General features: G+C 42.5%; 2 protein-coding genes across 5 annotated transcripts; both read right to left on the reverse strand.

Moving 5' to 3' along the window:
* Positions 1–2,648: 2,648 nt before the first annotated feature.
* Positions 2,649–6,575, reverse strand: LOC108933079 (OX-2 membrane glycoprotein-like). The gene is made up of 5 exons (XM_029257587.1): positions 6,405–6,575; positions 5,005–5,337; positions 4,073–4,387; positions 3,580–3,678; positions 2,649–3,189 (listed from the first exon to the last, which is right to left on the reverse strand). The coding sequence occupies exons 1-5, from the start codon at positions 6,454–6,456 to the stop codon at positions 3,038–3,040; spliced, it is 951 nt and encodes a 316-aa protein (XP_029113420.1). The 5' UTR covers positions 6,457–6,575; the 3' UTR covers positions 2,649–3,037.
* A 5,848-nt stretch (positions 6,576–12,423) lies between these two features.
* LOC108933057 (cell surface glycoprotein CD200 receptor 1-like) lies at positions 12,424–18,504 on the reverse strand. Of its 4 annotated transcripts, XM_018749868.2 has the most exons (8): positions 16,892–18,504; positions 16,735–16,806; positions 16,073–16,171; positions 15,828–15,887; positions 15,114–15,422; positions 14,257–14,538; positions 13,132–13,246; positions 12,424–12,749 (listed from the first exon to the last, which is right to left on the reverse strand). In XM_018749868.2, exons 2-8 carry the CDS (start codon positions 16,775–16,777, stop codon positions 12,680–12,682), a joined length of 978 nt encoding a protein of 325 aa, XP_018605384.1. In that variant the 5' UTR covers positions 16,778–16,806; positions 16,892–18,504; the 3' UTR covers positions 12,424–12,679. The 4 variants fall into 4 exon arrangements, with proteins under 4 accessions (XP_018605384.1, XP_018605385.1, XP_029114700.1 ...); XM_018749869.2 differs by lacking the exon at positions 16,735–16,806; XM_029258867.1 differs by having other exon boundaries at positions 16,735–18,504.
* Positions 18,505–21,422: the final 2,918 nt, after the last annotated feature.

Genomic DNA, 21,422 nt, shown 5'->3' on the forward strand with positions numbered 1-21,422 from the left:
CATTTAGGGAGAAGTACCTTGCTCAAGTTTCAAACCTGCAAATCTACAGGCAGGAGCTCTAACCACTACACTGCCAGTAGTTCCTTTGTCTATGCCAACCTCCGGGAAAGTTTTTAAAGGATTTTTTCTGAATGTTTTTTTCTATAGCCCATTGCAGCCCTCTTCCTCACGTACCATGTTGTTTGCTGTTGCTAAGCTCATAACCAAACAGTCATCTTGACAGAAGTAATCTTTACACCATGTCTCTGATTGACTTTCCCTGATTTTTCAGCCTCATAATGGCTAGCTTTACTGGCACTGACACTGCATTGGTCCTCACGTTGAGCTCCAGATGCAAATGCCGCATATAGAATCAACTGCAGGCATTTTTTTGGTTTCTTGCATGAACTAATAATGCAGTGAGACACAGCTGGCCGGTTTATTTGGGACTATGTGTAAAATGACTGTAATCCCTGTCTGATACCGGTGTAAATATCCTCAAATCAAAACTAACAGGTGCGAACATTTAGCTGTTATTAGGGTAGACCAGTGAAAGGTGACCCCTGTGAAATCTGCTGCACTAATAGTGCCATTAAGAAGATAACAGTGTTACCAAGGAGACCAAAATGTACATAAGAAAGGTGAAAGGTGAGAAGATGACAAAGGTTTCTGTCAGCTGCAGATGTCATGCATACTGTAGATTGTCAGAAGGCTGCCTCTCTGGAGTATTAGAAATCCCCTGATAAACCCATGATCTTTCTGGTCACCCTGTGAAGCCTATAAAAGGGAACAAAGTGGAGTCTTGATTGGCTTCTGGTTCAATGCCATTCGTGAAGTCCCTGCCTACCAGTTTCCGTGTCCTTGTGTCTTGTTTAACTTCTCTTGCCAGTCCTTTGTTAGTCATCATGCATTGTTCAAGACCAGCATGAGCACTTAAATTTAAATTAATAAATAAAGTTAATTAATAAATAAACCTTTATGAGGGGGGGGACGGTGGGTTGGACCGGGTCCTGTTCTTCAGTGGGTCCGGGGTTCAAGTCCCGCTTAGGGTGCCTTGCGACAGACTGGCATCCTGTCCTGGTTGTGTCCCCTCCCCCTCCAGCCTTACACCCTGTGTTGCCGGGTTACGCTCCAGCTCCCTGTGACCCCGTATGGGACAAGCGGTTCAGACAGTGTGTGTGTGTTTGTGTGTGTGTGTGTGTGTGTGTGTGTGTGTGTGTGTGTGTATAAACCTTTATCCATCTTACCACAGTGTCAATGTTCTTACAACTTCACATTCTTATGATCATGAGAGACCATAGTCACCCTGCACGGGCATTTTTCCCTTCCCTACCATCTGCAAAACAGTTTAGGTCTATTCGAACCCGCACAGCTAGGTGCAGGAACAGCTTTTACCTCACTGCTGTAAGAGTATAGAACACTAACCAATGTGCTACCTTTAGTAACTAGAGTTGGACTGCTCCACCCAAGCACGTTGGTAAATTACACTGCCACTTTAAGCATTCTCATTCTGAGTTCTCTCACTGTCATCTGGCATTTTTGCTACTACTGTTACCATTATTTATTGCTATTGCTGTTGCACTACTTACTGTCATTGTCATTCTTTTGTTTGTGCAGTATTTCTATTGTCTTTGTCCATAGTTTGTGGAGAAGCGTTCAGGTAGATTTTCATGATACATGTACATGGTACTTGTATCTATGACAATAAACTTGAAACTTTTGGAATGAATCATTAACAACTGGGATTAGATAAAAGCCTGAGAAGACTATATACTTATGTTTTACATAACGCCAAAATAGTTTTAGTTTTAATGTACGTAGAAAGTATTAAAAAACTGTAAAAAGTCCTACTGTACTTTTGTATACTGTCATTTCTTATGTCCCAGTTTTTACAGAACACAGGTCATGAAGAAACTGAGGGAAATCTGCTTTAACAAAAACTCTGCTTATTGTGATTTAAAGGCAAAAGTGACCATGAAGTCACAAACAAAACCAGTTTTATGCAACACTCTCTTCTCAACTGTGTTCATCAGCTTAAGGAACAAATCCATTCATTGTCATTTGTTTACATCAATGCTCATGTAATATTAGGTTTTGGTTGAATATCTGATCAAATTCATTATAAGAATATACTATTGGGAAGGGACAAATTTCTTTCCATGGCATTGTATTCCAAGAACTGGTAATTTAATCCAATTTTAGAATGCTATGCAATGACAATATAGAACAAAAAACAAGTAGCATCATGAAACAAATTGCATACTGTAAAGTTGTTCTGAATTTGATGTATAAAAATAGACATTTCAGTAAAGTGCAATATTTGTACATTGAAATAAATAAATACATTTAATATGGAAAAAATGAATAACATCAAAAACGGAAAGTGCAACAGTAGAAGCAGAAAATACTGTAAAGTAAATAAAGCAAATTACTCTATTTACAAGGCATTGCCAGTAGCTATAGGGGAATTAGGTAATTAATCGGAAACCTTTTCATAAATAACATGTATTTAACATTGCAGAGATATGTAAGGTCTCTACAATAGCTTACCTATGACTGAAAATAAAGTAACAAAATAAACATTAGTTCTAATAAACCTTAAATTTATATTAAACAACCTGTTCAAAACTTTTAATCACGCCATCTGAAACATGCATGGCACACAAAGGAACATTTCTTATATCATTTGCAGTCTCAGTATCATTTACCAGAGCTACTGTAAAAGACTGGTGTATCCTCAAGTTTGCTTTGATTTGGGTGGACATTTTCAGTACTTATGTATTATGCAAGGCAGAGATCAAGTCAATGGAGAGGTAGCTTCAAAAATCATCTTCAGCAGCAAAGTAAAATCCACGCGCCTTGGCCAAGACTGCCTTCTAGGACAGGACATACTAATCTGGACAGCTGTCTCATTAACTCCATTCCATTCCAACTGACTCTGTGATGTCCAGAGCTGTCTAGGAATAGCTGTGTAGGAGGTGAAGGTGCTGGGTCTTGTTGGGAGGAACGTTCATCTTTTCCACCATTTCAGAAGATGTTCTCCAGTGTGAAGTCTCTGCTACACAGACTCCGAAGCAGAAGCAGAAGACACAGACACCGTAGCGTTCCCTTGCAAATCCGAACTGTGGTCTTCATCAGAGCTAATGGGAAAATGTGAGGCCCGTTGAAAAATCCTGTTCCTTCCGATGACAAACAGTCGTCTAACGCATCCTTTAAAGAAGAAATCACAAAAATTTATTAACATGATATGATAAACACAGGGGACAACTGTTAGCATAGTGGTTAGAGCTGCTACTTTTGGACCCCAAAGTTGCAGGTTTGAATCCTGTCTCTAGCTATTGTACCCTTGAGGAAGGTACTTAGCCAAAATTGCTCCAGTAAAATTACTCAGCTGTATAAATGGGCAAATAACTGCAGGTGACTCAACACTGTAAAAAAAGTGTCAAATAAATGTTTCAACCTTTAAGTAAATGTTTTTGTGACGTGGTAGAATTATTGTTGCAGTGCAACTGGAAACAGTGAACATGAATAAAAAGGAGGATCCTTTAATAATGCTACACTGAATTCTGGTAAATGTCCTCGTTTTCTTAAATTACTTGCCTTTTTCCCTTTTTGCTTCAAAGACTATGATGCCAAGAGCAACCAGGAGTGCCAGGAAGACGAACAGGGCCGCAAACAACTGGTGCTTTCGCTTCTTATCTGCAAAATTAAAAATAAAACACAGGCTGTGAATTGACATGATGGGACGCAGCAGTCAGGCAGTGAGTGGCAATGTTTTACTTCCTATTCCGCAAATTAGACGAGCTTTCGGAGCAATCGATGCGATGCACAACACGGAGAGCGAGTACAAATTTCCAGAGTGAAAAAGATTGCGGCTTTTACTAGTAAAGAACTCAATCAGTGCCAATAACACATGCGACTCATTTGCAGGAAGGTGGCAGTAGGAAAGCACCCGTGTTTTCCAGATTATTACATAATATTCCCCTGGCCCCACCCCCTTTTTTTCAGTCAACCACCTTTTGCCCTTTACTAGTTTACGTGTCCTTTTATTTCCATATTTTATAATTCTGTGCTGCACCTCTTTGCCCCTCACCTTCTCCGCCCCGGTCCACTTTGGAGAAGTTCACACGTGCCGTGACGTTTCCCAGCCCCGGACTTGTCACCACGCAGTCCACGTGGCCGCCCTGCGCACCCAGGTGCTCGAGCGTGGTGTTGAGCGTCACGGTCGTGGTTCCGTCCTTGTTCTCGATGCTCTCCGCGTGAATGCTCTCACCTGCGACCGAAATGCCGCTCCAGGTGATGACGGGGGCCGGCTTCCCCGTGGCCGAGCAGCGGAGTAGCACGTTTCTCTTCTGGAGCTCTTCGCTCCAATGGTCCCGCAGCTTCTCGGTGATCACCCTGGTTATTCCTGCGAAGGGGGATGCGAAACCCTCAGACACACGCCAGTGTTTGTCACCATAGTACAAAGGGAATGTACAGTGGAAACAGTGCCAGCTTTGGCACCTCAACCAAGCTGCTTCCTTCACAAATCGTGTTATGTGTAATACTTGGGGGGGAATTGTTAAATCTGACATTACACTTAGCTGATGCTTTTCCCTAAAGCAACTTACAATTACTCACCCATTTACACAGCTCAGTCATTTTACAGGAGCAATTTAAGGAAAGTACCATGCTCAAGGGTACTATAGCTGGGGGTGAGATTCAAACCTGAGACCTTTGGGTCCAAAGGCAGCAGCTATAGCTGCTATGCTACCAGCTAACCCCATGCCTTGCTAACCTACACTGATCTGTACTTAACATGACTGCAGTTTATGGCGCTGGCAGTAGCAGAGTGACATCTAGTAAAGTATTGGGGGTCAAAAAGATTAGCAACAGTGTCCAGAGAAGAAAGTGGATGCCAATCAGCCTTCCTCCTATTCTGAGGGCATGGCTCCCTCCAGTTATGCCTGTACTGTAGTTAGATATATTCTCATACATCTTCCAAAGAGTGTTGTGAAAGAAGAAGTGATGGAGGTGGTAATGTACCGTGGACAGTGAGGCAGGTCTGCTTCCGTACAGATCCACTGGGATACACGTGGAAGGTGCACACATAACAGGCTTCATCCTCCACTGACACGTTCCTCACGATGATCGATGATGAGTTGAGCGAGGCCTCCATGAAAACCACCTTGGGTTCCATGACATTCTCTCCGTACATCTTGCTGTAGGTAGCCAGGTCCTGTATGGAGTTGTTCTTTCGCACTCTCTGCCAGGTGATCTGAGAAGCTCTTTTGAGGTCCGAGAGAGAACAGGAGAAAGAGGCGTCCTCTCCGAAGACAGCACTGCTGTCCCCCTTCGCTTTGACTTCTGACGAGAAGGCTACCCAGAAAGCAGAGAAACACCATTAGTGCTTTGTACAAACAGTCAGATCTGCACCACTCATGTGAACCTGGCATGTTGGTGCTTAAAGTCAGTATTCTGAAACATGGAAATCTAATTCAGTGAAGCTGGCTAAGAGAACTGCAGCTGTAAAAATCCTGGGATCGACATGTGAAGCAACCGGTTTTGTTCATTTTTGATCAGAACATTTGGCTAGAAAGACTCTAAAGCGGGGGGTGCGGTGGCATAGCGGGTTTGGCTGGGCCCTGCTCTCTGGTGGGTCTGGGGTTTGAGTCCTGCTTGGGGTGCCTTGTGACGGACTGGCGTCCCATCCAGGATGTGTCCCCTCCTCTTCCAGTCCCCTTCCAGCCCTGCACCCTGTGATGCCGGGTTAGGCTCCAGTTCGCCGCAACCCCGTTGGGGACAAGCAGCTTCAGACAGTGTGTGTGTGTGTGTGTGTGTGAGACTCTAAAGTGCTGGGTCCCCCATATTAAGTGTTATTCAACTGACATATTTACTTAAGGCTCATTCCAGTATATTAAATAGGCAACTTTAGAATGATTCACCAATGGATAAAGCAAACTGTTCTTACTGTATCATCTTATATCTTTATCCTTACTGTATTTTCTCATCTATATATCTTACTGTAATATGTATAGGGGCAGCTGATACCTTCGTGATTAGAGCTGCTGCCTTCCCATCTCCAACTGTAGTATCCTTGAGCAAGGTACTTGCCCTAAGTAAATTACACTGGTAAAGTTACCCAGCTGTAAACGGGTAAGTGTAAGTAGCGTAACAGTGTAAGTCTCTTTGGAGAGAAGCAACAGCTAAATGAATGAATCATGTATCACCTCAGGTAGTACCTTGATCAAGTTACTACAGCAGGAGCGGGATTCGAACCAAAACCTATAAAAGTGCAAAGCGGCAGCTAATAATAAACACTGAAACACACGAACAATTTCTGTCCCACGCGATGTCACACTTCGCCATTCAAACACACTTTCCGCTGTTTGCCAGCATTACACATTTCAAGAAGGAAGCAGAAAGAAATATCATGTATATCTTACCTTTAGAGAGGATGAAGGAGAAGAAAATAATATTTAAAATGTTGGAATCCATTGTGTGTGTGTGTGTCTTGTCACAGCGCGGTGCGCATCTGCCTCCCTTGTTTACTCAGCGCTATTATAGTACTGAGCTTGGGTGTTTTCCACTGGACTTTACTCAGCATATGATGACGGGAATCATCAATCACTACGCACTTCACAACGCCTCGTGTTTTCTCTCGTTCCCATAATTTATTATAACACCTCCCCCTAAATTGTGACTTTCAAATTTTCACGCACTCTCCAGTCTCTTGTGTTTAAGCTAATATCTATAAACTACCCGTCACCTCGAACGTGTCAGTATTCACTCACTGCATTCGCTTGCCTTAACACTCGCGTGACTGTTTTCATCATGTATGCATTATTACATTGGACTCGTTACAGTTGGGCTGCGTGTACTTGTTCGTAGTGGAATTGCAAATTATTTATCTTTGCCTGTTTTTGTCAGAATTTTTGCAGGCGGAGAACGCAAGTGCGTCCCGTGCCGTGGGACTCGGACTGATGATTGATTCTGAACGGACCTCCCGGGAACAGCAGCAGGGACCTGGTCCAGGGTTTCTCCTAACACACTGTCAAGACTTTCGCATTTCTTTACTCTGTCTAAGCGCACTGTGAACTGTGCGATACAATACAACAAATGACACCAGTGTGCTTATTCATTTCTTACATTGCAGCTCTTGCTGTATTACCGGTTTCATTTCTGCCGCCAACCCCGCCTCCGTCGCCCGGGAGAGCGAGTTACGACCACGTGACGTAAATGCGTCACCACACGAGTTGATGTTTACCAGAAATCCCAAGGCAGGTTTCTGTCCCGTGATCTTACTCTACCGCTATCTTCTGCTTCCAAAAGGGCAAAGTGCAAACACTTCAGCTCGTGTATAAGACATCTAGACATATAGACAATGATATATTGTGGACAATATTATTGCAGGGATATCCTTCAGCTGTTTTTTTTTGAGGCAAAGGGAAACACCATCTCGTCATAGGCTCCAGTATGACGTCATCGCGCGGCCGCTCCGCTGTTTACTGCTTGAGTGGCTCCAGAAAAGTTCTCCAGGAAAGAGGTGCACAGTTCCGAGGGGTGCGGTGGGGTGCGGGTCGTGCTGAAGGACCTTTCCTGCACCACTGGTCCCCGCAGCTGGCTCTTCTGGGACATTGATACATTGAGTGACATTCTGATTGACGTTTTGGCATCATCTGCTGTAACTCACTACTCATATCTGTCCTGTCGGTACAGATGACTGCTTTCATTTTCACTTACGGGATGAGCTGTAGCTTCAGGGTTTTTCGAAACACCACAGCACTTCTCCTTATAGACTTGACCAACCTGTAATAGTGACCAAACAATTTCTGCTCTTACAGGAAAGGAGGAGCGCATGTCTGATTAGTTGGAAATGGCCATTTGGTTCCTCCAAGACTCCATTACGATAAGCTATGACACAATATGCTGCACTTTCAGATTAGCTCAAGTCCTCCATTAATAGGCGTGTTAATAATTATTGTAAATACGCACACAATCATGCATATGACTGTACTGTACGTAAGATGAACATATTAAAAAGCTCTGGATAAAATTTACTTGTCTCCGTACAGTTAGGAAAACAGCTACAGAAACTGCTGCCTTACGAGAATAACAAAGAACCCTTAAGATTCCCTTGTTGCTCTTACTGTATGTAACCCTGTGACTCAGCATCTGTAAAATACAGGGACATTCCATGATCACGACAATCTGTTGGATCTGAAATGCATGCATGGAGTTTGACATAATATGAGCAGCTTTCCAAATGTCACAACCTGGTAGACTGTGAAACTGCCGAGAAACATCTTTATGAATAACTGAGCCCTTGTTAATGATCCAGTTGCTGAGAAATTACTGAAAATTGCTGAAAAGTGGTTAATGTATGGTCAGTTTTTTCCATTTGCAATAATCACTTATTCACTTTGATCTGGAAGATGCTTATGGATCTCTTTGATAAGGTACATGAATGCATCTGAGGAATATGGGTGTAAATGAACCATAAGTGGCATGGTGATTCAGCAGGAAATGCTGGTGCTTTACAGCACCAGGGCTCTAATTTTGGATCTAGTGTTCGATTCTTCCTCATTGTGTGTGAAGTATGCATGTTCCTCCTGTGTTTGGCTTTGCTACCACTGTCCAAAAATGGGTAGAAGAAAACAATGGTAAACCACTTCTGTAGCCTCTCCTATCTAGGAAGCCATGCAAGTGCTTACACTTAGTTGAGCTGGACTCAGCAGAACTTATCACACCTAAATGAGCCATCCACGTGTCACTGTGGAGAGATTCCGCTACGGGACACCCTCCTAATCATGGCACCAAAGCGTAAATGTGATGCAAGTAATAGTGGTGCATCGAAGAACAGGAAAACAATCAGGACTGAAACTAAAATGGAAATAATAAAGCAATCAGAAAAAGGTGAAATGCCAGCAAACATTGGAAAGACAAACATTAAAGTTTCTTTAATGTTTTTTATACTTACACACATTCTCTCTCTCTCTCCTCTTCCTTCTCTTTCTCTCTGTTTCTCCCTCTCTATTATAAATACTGTAGCAACATTTATTATTATCTCTTTCTGTGTCTCTCTATTATAAATACTGTAGTTACATTTCTTCTTCTTCTTCTTCTTCTTCTTCTTCTTCTTCTTCTTCTTCTTCTTATTATTATTATTATTATTATTATTATTATTATAGGGGGTGCGGTGGCGCAGTGGGTTGGACCGCAGTCCTGCTGTCCGGTGGGTCTGGGGTTCGAGTCCTGCTTGGGGTGCCTTGCGACGGACTGGCGTCCCGTCCTGGGTGTGTCCCCTTCCCCCTCCGGCCTTACGCCCTGTGTTGCCGGGTAGGCTCCGGTTCCCCGTGACCCCGTATGGGACAAGCGGTTCTGAAAATGTGTGTGTGTGTGTGTATTATTATTATTATGTTAAAGATGTTTTAGTGTAATGGGGGCGCGGTGGCGCAGTGGGTTGGACCGGGTCCTGCTCTCTGGTGCATCTGGGGTTCAAGTCCTGCTTGGGGTGCCTTGTGACTGACTGGTGTCCCGTCCTGGGTGTGTCCCCTCCCCCTCCGGCCTTATGCCCTGTGTTGCCGGGTTAGGCTCTGGTTCCCCGTGACCCCGTATGGGATAAGCGGTTCTGAAAATGTGTGTGTGTGTGTGTGTGTGTGTGTGTGGGTTGGACCAGGTCCTGCTCTCTGGTGGGTCTGGGGTTCAAGTCCTACTTGGGGTGCCTTGTGATGGACTGGTGTCCTGTCCTGGGTGTGCCCCACCCCCCTCCAGCCTTATGCCCTGAGTTGCTGGGTTAGGCTCCGGCTCCGTGTGACCCCGTATGGGACAAGCGGTTCAGAAAGTGTGTGTGTGTGTTTTAGTGTATCCCAAAGTGTTTCTTTAATGTTTTTTATGCATAGAAAGGTACACAATACACTGTACACTAAGACAAACATTTGACTAACTGATGTTAAATACGAACCTTGCCTAACTGTTCCAACTTGTATACAAATCCGACTTAAAGACAGACTTAGGAACGGACGTCGTTTGTAATCCAGGCACTGCCTGTAACATATGTTAGAATCATTACCATGAATAAAATATTTTGGTCTGGGAACTGATTGCAATATTTTTTCCATAAGAAATAATGTTCATTCAATCCCCTCACAGAAGTAATTTGCCTAAGCGAGTGATTTTTTTTTAGGAGGCACTTTTCTCCAAACTGATATACATCTCAGAGATCAATGCAAAAAGCACATTACATCAACAGAAGGATAGAAATTACCCTTATTGAACAAAGGAGGAGTGTGGAAAGGTTGATATCTTCAGGGGATTGTTGTCCCGTAGCGCTCATACAAAATGACAGATGTCACATAGTTGGATTTTTCCTTTCTAATCTGTGCTTTGATTGTCATGGGGGCTTGAAGTCGTCCTAGTATTTTAGGTTAGGAAGAACAAGACTTAGCGGTCACCTAGTCCTGCACCCTGACACTGTGAAACACTACACATTTCACTCCCTCATGACTTCAGGAGGAAACTAAGATTTTGGCAGGTATTGAAATTTATGAAAGGGGGGGTGCGGTGGTGCAGTGGGTTGGACCAGGTCCTGCTCTCCGGTGGGTCTGGGGTTTGAATCCTGCTTGGGGTGCCTTGCGACGGACTGGCGTCCTGCCCTGGGTGTGTCTCCTCCCCCTCCAGCCCTACGCCCTGTGTTGCCGGGTTAGGCTCCGGTTCCCCGCAACCCCGTATAGGAAAAGCGGCTCAGACAGTGTGCACGCGCGCGCGTGTGTGTGTGTGAAATTTATGAAATTCTCACACATGGTTATAAAATTTGAAGCAAATTTGTTGTTTCCCAGCAAGCACCAGATTTTGTTTCTATTAACTTGCTAAAATCCTGAAGATTGTTAAATCTTCACAAAGTCAAAATGATCAGACACCCGTGTCAGAACTGATCTAGTAATTACAAACATTCTGAGTTGATGGAACCAGGCAAAACATCATACCCTTTACAAATATAGTGATGGGCAGTTATTTGTGTAATTTTGTTCCATTTGTCAATATTTATTGTAATATGTGCACATTTAACAAAATGCTGCTTTGTTTCTCTACTAATGTGAATCAGACAACTTCTGCTTTCGCTTTGCGGTGATCAGGCAAGTTAGTCACTGGTCATGTTATTCAGAAGGTGACCTACAGTATATATCATTGACATGAGGACTGTTGAACAAACTCCTGTCAGGAGACATTTGACCCCATGTGACTCCAGTGGCTGAATCTCCTAGTTAGATGGAGATCAGCAGGAAGCAGGAAATGTACTCACAGTGTTTATTACTCTGCTGGGGATCTTGTGTGAGTCACTAAGTGTATATGTATGCGTGCCAAATACATGCTGTTGCATAATGTTTTTAAATGCAAACGTGCCAAAATGTAAGCAAATATTTTTGTGCTTGATAAAGCAAAAAGTACCTGTCAGGTTACATGGAAACTTACTGTTGTCATGAATTTCCAATGTAAATCAGGTAGTTTTTATCTTTTGAACATGGAAGCTGGCGGTGAAGAGGAGCAGTGTTCAGATTTGCATTTTACTGACTTAAATGTCAAGTTGTTGTGATAACAGTGATGTCACCCCGCAAGTAGGACTCCACACGTGGCATCTGATGGATAGTGAATTTAACAATTGTGTCGACTGCACGAAAAACTGGTTCTACCACCGATTTTCAGGAAATAGGAAAATGCTCCTGAGCTCTTTCCTAAGAAGTATTGTTGATGATGTTACTGAACCAGACATTAACAAGAAAAGTATGTCTGATTTCAGGTGAAAAAGTGTAAGGGGGATGTGAGAATACAGAACCCAGCAGCAGGTTAAAGACAAAGTCCACAACTTGAAAGCAAACCAAAAGATTTGAAAGCAAAATGATCCCTAGTGAGCCTGGCTTAAATAACATGTTTTTAGTTTTAATTTCATAATACATCTTGTGCTTTAGTAGTTGATATGGTGTTTATGATATGGTAATTGATATGGTATGGTAATGTGTTTACCATTAAAGTCCACAGTGCGGCTCTGCCAGTTTTTGTTATATCACTGGTCAGGTTTGTTCTTTGGTTGTCAGTCTTACGGATCTGTGGACTCTACTGGCAAATGCCACACTGCTAGAAGGTATGCCCACCTGGCTACAGATTCATTGTTAAAGTATTTTATTGTATGTTTGGTTATCTTTTATTTTTTATTACATTTTTATTATTTTTATTAACAGTAGAGCAAATCAGTGACAACAGTTCTTATAGAATCAGTGAACTGAGAAAATATAAATACACTCAGAAACAGGTAAATACAGCCAAAGATTAAAACATTCATCATATGTGGTCATTTACCACTATATAAGAAGTTGCAAAAGGTTGGCCAAATCTTCCAAAATTCCTTGGCAGATAGCCTGAGAACATGAGTACAACATTCTTGAGGCATTCTGTCTCTATGAGCTGACATTGATTTGATGGCTCTTAACCAAAAATCACAGAATCCAAAATCATGCATGACACATGTTATGAAAGAAATGGTAAATCTCAGAGATTCACTCTATGAGAGACCTTAAGGTTACATCTATCACATTTGGCATCTAAAGTAATTTGTTTAATTTGTGCAATTTGACATTTGGAGGAACTTCAGATGTAATCCATCATTTTTAATTGTTTTCTTCTCTCTGTTTTCATTCCTCAGTTACTTCACCAACTCTACACAACACTAGTATGATGACAGATGGCTTTGCTGAGTTCTGCTGATTTGGGGTATGTAAAAAAATCTGGTCCTTTGGCTGTTAGAACCCCCAAGAAAGAAAAAAACCACAGTACTTCTCATTTGAATCTTATAGGTTTGTAAAAATTTAAATTTGTTTTCTGTCTGCTGAAATTCCTTGCAAATGTAACAAGTTTACTTTTTCTCTGAAACATTACTGAAAAACTATAGTGAAAATATTTTCAATGTATTTTATGCACACCAGCTAATGAACTTAGTTGTCCACATAAATGAACAAAACAATACCCAATCAAACCCCAAAAATGCTCATAATACTACTCAAGTAAATATTGCCTCTACCAGGTTTAATGCACTTTTTAAAATAAAAACAACACATAGTTAAGAACTAACACCTTACTTTGATTCTTTGATATTTACAGGCGCCCAAATTCACATCTTACCTCCACTTCCCCACAGATTTCTTTATGATGCAGCATGAAGTCAATATTCCACAGAGCAAAATAACAGTACCAATGGATAAGACACTGTACTGTGCAGCAATGACTGGTGCCAAACCTGAAAAAAGACAAGCATTTACCATATTATCGAACACCATCTGTTTCAGTATCTGAAATTAAAATATGACTGCGGCTCTGAAAATGTGTGTGTGTGTGTGCTCTATGGTGACTTCACTGCTACATATTTAACATGTTTAATTAATTGAACAACCTCTCAGTCAGCCTATCTCAGTTGTTCTTAATAATATGAGATTACATTGTGCATGGAAATTATTTTAATTAAACTCATTAAATCATCTACATTCATTACTATATAATTTAGTCCCTGTCCGGAAGGATTTTTTGCATTTATTGTTTTTGTGGAAGTAATAAATGTTCTTTATCCCAGAAATGTTTTAAAAAAATGTAATTTAGTTATAACTCAGTAGCTGGTAGTAATTACTATCTATATTAATGTTTTAATTCATATTTTTGAAATTTTAATCATTATTTTTAGGTGATGTGACATCACTCCATACCCCTATAATGGCTCAGAAAAATAAAAGAGCTGTAATTCAACTTTAAACAGTTCAAAGTAGCATTAACACAACACAAATGAATGTTGAGCATAGGTTTGGGCTTCCTGTGCTCTTTGAGGGCTGTTCAGTGATATTACATCAGCAAAAAATAATAATTAATATTTTAAAGAGTGAAGGAGTCACAATGTTACTTTAAGCAGTACAAACAAGAAAAAAACAAATGATCCTGGTTTGAGTCCCTGTGGTGTTGTTGGGGGACTGAGAGACTTCAAAGGCTGAAAATAATAACTGTCCTTAAAGAAATCAAAACAGCTCAAATGCAGTATAAGGACTTTTTTGTTAGTGCTACTGGTAAAGCTGCCAGCTACACCGAGCTCACAGAGGAAGGGCAACCTATAGACAGAAGATCTGACCTCGACGATGCTGCATTAGGACTTTTGTGTACATGCTGTGAAGTTTAACAGGTCGGATCTCCTCCATGTGCATTTGCCAGTCTTTGAGAGTGATATATAAGCATTACACACAATACCAAGGGCTGTTGCTCACTCACCCTCTTTCAAAGCTGAAGGTGAGACCTTTTCTATGTGTGCCTCTCCCAAGCAGGGATGGGTGACAATACAGTTCAGGTTGTCACTGGAGACATTTTCCGGCAGGGCCAACCGGCTATCCACAGTAAAGGTGCTATCAGGGTTGAGTATGGAGCTCTGGTTCCCCCTGAAGTTTCCCATGGTGCTCCAGGAGATGGAGGCTACTGGTTTACCCCCAACGGCTGAACACACAGCCACTCTCCTGCCGTGCTCTACCTCCAGCCAGCTGGATATCTGAGGACGGACTATAACCAAAAATGAGGCATAATGTTTCAGAACATTTAAAAACCTGTAAGTGACTTTAACCCATTTTTTTTAATTTTTCAATTAATTTTTTAATGGTGTAAAAATCAGGGTTATATGGTTTGAATTCTCTGACACATATCTGTAGGGTAGCTGTATATGGGTGGCATGGTGGCACAGTGAGTAATGCTACTTTCTCACAGTGCCTGGGGGGTGTAAGAGGATGTGGGTTCAGTCCCTGCTCAGTCTGTATAGAGTTTGCATGTTCTTCCCCATGTCTGCATGGGTTTCCTCCCACAGTCCAAACACATGCTGTTCAGGTTCCCCCATAGTGTGTGAGTGACCGAGAGAGTGTGTTCCACTAATGTATGGATGAGTGACCCATTGTAAGTAGTGTATCTAGCAGTGTAAGTCACCTTGAATAAGGTGTGTGGGCTGGTAACACTACATAGAGCTCATTGGAAGTTGCTTTGGAAAAAAGTATCTGCTAAATAAATAATTTTTTTATGGTGTCACATTTTGCAATGTGAAAAAAAGGATAAGATATACATGCCACAGATTGCAGCTTTTGTTTTACCTCTTGCAGATACCGTGATTTCGGCTGTGTAAGTCCCTCCCCAGTAAGCAGTCTCACAAAGGTAGATTCCCTCATCTGTGAGTGTAAACTGAGGTATATGTAAATGGGACTCTCTGCCCGTTCCACTTCTTAGTACTTTTCCATCCTGGCAGTTGTTCTCATAATTTTCTGTTAGGTAGTCAGTGCGCAGGTCACACGTGTGTCCTCTCATGTGCAGCTTCCACAGAGTGTAGATCAGTTTGCTTTGTGTAATATTGTAGCACGCCATGTCCACGCTGCTTCCAGCATCGAGGACCTCATTTCTATAATCTGCACGTGAAACCAAATAACAAAACGCATAGCAACAAACCACACCGTTCAATGTTGTTCAACATGTTCTCTGTGGAGCAGCTTCATGCAGGATTCTTGCTTTCATTGTTATACGTTGTTTAAGAGCAGTAGGTGTGTTGGATTGAGTTTAATCTCAACACTGATAAAAATAATGTTTTTATGACACTCTCACCAACAGATGAGCATCATTTAATCAATATCTGTGTACAAGTTCAGGAGAGTTAAAAAAAGGCAACAATAAAGTGGATCATTCCGTTTCCAAAAGGCACTCCTGACCTCAGATGAGAATAAAATACCTACACATTTGTTTAATGTAAGTTTTTTTACGGTGTTGTTCCAGAGCACTCAGATTTAAATAATTTGCAAACAATTTGACAGAATTACCTATTAGGGGTGATCTGATCATTTGTTTTCCTTCTGATAGCGAGGTGACGAATGGCTGCCCTACAAAGAAAACGAAAGTATTAGGAATATTGGCGAAGGTGATGAACACATATCAACACAATAAATCAAATTCACGTCTTGAACCTAGGCATAGCCGGTGTAATCTCAGTTGTGGCTTGTGTTCATTTAAGGCTCAAATTGACATGAACTACACCAGTGTGACATGGTCACTCGGACCAGCCTACCTTGTGTTAGGATGCACAGTCGCAGCAAGAAAACGCATGGGGCAGTCCAGGTGAAGAACATCGCAACAGCTGGCTGACCTCCCAAAACCTGACAAGGACCTGTGTGGATGAGAGGACAAACAATAGCTGGACGCAATGTTGTTCACCACATTTCGCCAAGAAGTGAAGCTCTCTGAAGAAAGGAAGTATGATGCATGCATTTGTCTGTTCGCATGGCTTGGTGGTCGAAGTGCTACTTCCTGTTCAAGGACCTCTCTTTCTCATACCTTTGCATTACTTTGAGCAACCCAAACAAAAAAAAAAACTGTTCCAATGGTCTTTTCTGGGGGAGGGGGGGTGGCGCAGTGGCACAGTGGGTTGGACCGGGTCCTGCTCTCTGGTGGGTCTGGGATTCGGATCCCGCTTGGGGTGCCTTGCAATGGACTGGCGTCCCGTTCTGGGTGTGTCCCCTCCCCCTCCAGCCTTATGCCCTGTGTTGCCGGGTTAGGCTCCGGTTCCCCATGACCCCGTTTGGGGCAAGCGGTTCAGACAATGTGTGTGTGGTCCTGACCATCGATGGATACACGTATTTCATGCCATGGGATTTTGTTTACTTTTGTAATGAAAGGTGGTCTCTTGACCATTGAAAAGTGCTTATTTTGAGGTGCTATTCTATAGTTTACCAATTGGGGGAGGCAAAAACTGGAAAATATGAAGCCACATCATCACGTAGTACAGTTGAGGGAGTGAAGAGACTGTAAAAGGCAGAAAATGGACACATTCACTACAGAAGACATGTGACTGTAGAGCTATGTGACAGGCGGAAGCCTAAAACAGTACCAGAAGTTTAAGATGTCAAGGTTTTATTGACTTTTAGTATCCTTTGTGATCTTTTCCAGCAAGTGAAGCTGCAAGGAGAGAAGAAATTCCTTCTTTATGTAAGATTATGTCATTTATCTGACACCATCCTCCAGAATGACTTACAGTATTAAGATGCTTACAAATATTCACCTGTTTTACACAGCTAACACTACTCTATTTCAGTAGAGCAGTTTGGGGTAAGTACCTTGCTCAAGGATACTACAGCTAGAGGTGGGATTCAAACCTGTGACCTTTGAGGTCCAAAGGCAGCAGTACTGACCTTTACACCACCAGACTCCCCCGTTACACACAAATAATTACTTGTCTTAGTGGTTTAGACCTGCCCGGCATGATGCCGGTACCTGAGCACCACATCCAGATGTTTATTTATTTTATTTATTTGTCATGTGATCAAAAACAGATGTTTAGCAACATAGGGCAAGCTAAGCTATAAAGTTGGCTTTGTGTAGCCAAAGTTTAACGTCTGTATCATTGATGTTCGTGAAATCCACTGGTGTGGGCTTGTATGTGGGGCAGTGATCCAGCAAATGTTTTGCAGTTTGTTGCTGCTCTCTGCAGGCATCCAGGACTGTCTGCTAGTCCCATTTCGTCCGTGTGTGCCCTGAATCAGCCATGCGCGGTGCGTAATTGGTTTAAGAGCTCCCAGCAGTGTCGGTGTAGCTGGCTTCCAGGCGGATCAGAGAATGGCACTGCGATAAATCTGTGTAGAAATGAGTCTCCAGTCTTTGTCCATTGCTTTTGCCACTCAGCTTCGACCCAGGCCTTCGCTGATATGTTATTGGTGCTGTCAAAAAGCTACACCATGCATCGATGGAATGGCCTTTGAGATTTCAGGCAGAGTTGCTTTTATTGGCCAGAGGTAATAGCAGTTAGGTGACTGTTAAGCAATGCGCTTTTATCGTTTAGGGAGTGTTTTGCTAGAGATATGCATTGTGCATTTTTTCTGATATCAGGAGGAGGTATACTGCTTACAATAGGCAGGTAATTTGTTGGTGTGGAGTGGATGCAGCCAGATATGATTTTCTTTGTGGTGTTCAAAGCACAATCTACTTTGTTAATGTGGGCACTTCTAGCCCATCCTGGTGCACAGTATTCTGCTGCAGAGCATATGAGTGCTATTGAGGTTATCTGTAGCACTTTGAAGTTTGCTCCCCATGAGAGGCCAGCTAGTCTTCTCAATATGTCGTTCCTCGCGATCCAGATGCTTACTTCGTGTGATTGCAGTTCTTTGGTGATTTTTATTTCAGGCTTATAATATGAAAACCATTAGCAACATATGAAGACGCAATAGAGACAGTATAAAAGAGTTGGGGTCTGGGAAGGAGACAAAGATATTACAGTGTTGTGTTTCCTCCCACTAGCGAGTCACAAAGCTCTGCAGGTTGTGTATGGGACAAACATGGTGATCGTGGGAGCGCACGGTCACAAACGAGAAGACCAACAGGCAAAGACGTGGGCAGAAGACATGTTTCAGGACTCAGCTAAGCAGACCCACTATACACAACTTCTCACATTCATTTCCTGTAGCGATACTGGGTTTTTTTTTAACAAGGCACTCTTAAAACTATCACTCAGAGCTAAAATAAATAATGTTTAAGCATTTGCAATCATTCCTAGAGCTTTGAAAGTCGATAATGGAGCTGAAAAAAGTGACAATCAGTTTTTAAAAACTTAGAAAGGAAAACATAGCAGAACATGCTGAAAAAACCCACTGGAGGAAGCCATGCAAATAAGTGTAACGAATGTGTGTTTGTATTTTCTTTGACAGAAAGGCTGCACAGAGTGACATAACCGACTTGTGTCGTGAAGTGCTTGAGAAAACTCCACTGCACAGGAAATAAGTCATGCAAATGCTTTTTCTAAGCCTTGTCACTCGCTCTCTCTCTCTCTCTCTCTCACACACACACACACACACACACACACACACACACACACACACACACACACACACACACACACACGCGCACTTCAGTATAGCTATACTTAGCTGTCAGTAGTTCTTCAGCAGGCAACACTGAATGCTAGGACATCTCCACTTGTGACGGGCGCTGAACGCCGCCGCTGGTGCCCACTGGAGCCTGGCATGCTGTGACCTTTGAACCCGTAACAAAATTATGGGGAACAACTGCAAGAAGTGAGTATGAATTGAATCTTTGTCGAAGGGAAATCAACACAATCTGAAAACAAGATGTAAGGGTGGCTGGGATGTTGTAAGCTGGTGGGGTCAACCCTGCGTTGGCTTTGCTGTGCAGTTGATTTCAGACACAACTGCATGTTCTTGCTGCTCTGTGTTGCTGCTGATGTTTTGCAATGGTGGTTGTAACCCCTGAGGTTTGAACACACGCCATGTTGTGAAACTGTGTAGCTCAAACTTTGTCAGAGGTGGATATTTGAGCCACAGGCACCACTTTCTTCTCTGTGTTTAGAAATGTGTGAACACAGCAAACGGGAGACTTGGTAGTTTAATACAGTTTGACACAGCATCAGCACTATGTGATGGGAAGAACATTCTTATGGCCATGTCTTTCTACCAGAAGTCACATTTTCAGTCATTTAAAGAAAAAACAAACAAACAAACAAACAAACAAACGAACTTCATCTCTTTTGCCATCTTCTCTCACCACATTCTGCAATTTCTTTATTTCCATTACATCATTAATTTTTATTAACAGTATGTCTGAAAGTTATACATTGCTAGAATAAGAGGTCAGTTTTATCCAGGGTTTGACCGTGGGTCAGCTGGTAGCGTAGTGGCTAATGCTGCTGTCTTTGGGCAAAATGTTGCGGGTTTAAGTTCCCTCTCCAGCTGTAGTATAGGTGAATAATTGTAAGTGGCTTTAAAGAAAAGTGACAGCTAAACAAATAAATGTGAATTATGTTTGACACTGAACTTATACACTATCTTTATCATATTTACCAGTATAATGTTTTTCTTCAGACATTATATGCAGGCATCCCAGATCAATCAGAGAAACAAGGAAGACTGTTTTTACAAGAAAACTATTGACATTCTGCTCTCTAATTCTACACATCACATGACCAGAATTGTACCCCACCAATATGTTTATGTCCTGCATTTTCCAAGTAGAGTGAAAATAACACCAAGCAATACACCTAAAACACAATGAATACATCTTATTTGCTAACACCTGGTATATTTCTAAATGCTTTAGTCTATCCTAAAACTTAAATATGTCAATGTTTTCTTCCAGGCAAAGAAAGTCGGACTCGAGAGGTAAGGCTGTTTTTTTTGTTCGAGTACAATGCTTGTATGAGCCCAGCGCAGACACTTTCCTCTGACCAACTGCAACACTCACTGGAACAGTGATTTTACCAGGTTTCACTGTATATGTCTGCAGCTTACATAGGGTCACTTTACAGTGCTTCATTACACAAATCATTCTTGCAAATGAGTTGGGTGCGGTGGCGCAGTGGGTTGAACTGGGTCCTGGTCTTGGGTGGGTCTAGGGTTTGAGTCCCGGTTGGGGTGCCTTGTGACGGACTGGCGTCCTGTCCTGGGTGCGTCCCCTCCCCCTCCAGCCTTATGCCCTGTGTTGCTGGGTTAGGTTCTGGCTTCCTGTGACCCCATATGGGACAAGCAGTTCAGACAGTATGTGTGTGAATGAGTCGGACAGTAACAAGAGCCTTTTATAGTTAGAATGGTCCTAATTTACTGTTTGATATTCTAAGCTGAACAGAATGTTAAAACCTGATATCTTAATTTGCTCAAATAAAAACCATCTGACCTTGATATAAACCTTGAGGCAGCAGGTAATGTAGTGCATAGAGCTGAGGCCTCCAACCCGGGTTTGAGTCCCACCTCCTGCTGTAATACTCATGAGCAAGATAGTTACCCTAAATTACCACGTTGTATAAATGGGCAAATTGTTCTAAGTAGTGTAACCGCTTTGGAGAAACACATACACACAATGGCTATAGCTGCTTGTCCCTAGGTGAACCGGAGCCTAACCCAGGACACAGGAGACACGCCGTAGACAGGGCACCAGTCCGCCACAAGGCACGCCAAGCAGGACTTGAACTGCAGAGCCACCACAGAGTAAGCCCTGGTCAAACCCACTGCACCACCGTGCCCACCTGCTTTGGAGAAATACATTGACTAAATTTTTAAATGTAAAGTCACGTTAAAAAACATTTTAGAGATACCATTTCAGCTGGAGGGCATGATGGTGCAGCGGGTTTAGCCTGTGTCTGCTTGCTGGTGGGTCTGGGGTTCAAGTCCTGCTTGGGGTGTCTTGTGACAGCCTGACATCCTGTCCTGGGTGTGTCCCTTTCCCCTCCAGCCTTGCACCCTGTGTTGCTGGGTTAGGCCCCGGTTCACCACAACCTTGCTTGAGACAAGCAGTCTGAGAGTGAGAGAGATACTTTTTTTGTGTGTGAAGTGCCACAGTGGGCTAAAGGGTTTATTACACACCTGTGGATGTGTGTTCTCTGTCACCAGGTGCTGATGCAGGAAACACCTTAGATGAGA

The sequence above is a fragment of the Scleropages formosus genome, chromosome 1 (genome assembly GCF_900964775.1).
Source record: "Scleropages formosus chromosome 1, fSclFor1.1, whole genome shotgun sequence".
Classification (NCBI taxonomy): Eukaryota; Metazoa; Chordata; class Actinopteri; order Osteoglossiformes; family Osteoglossidae; genus Scleropages; species Scleropages formosus.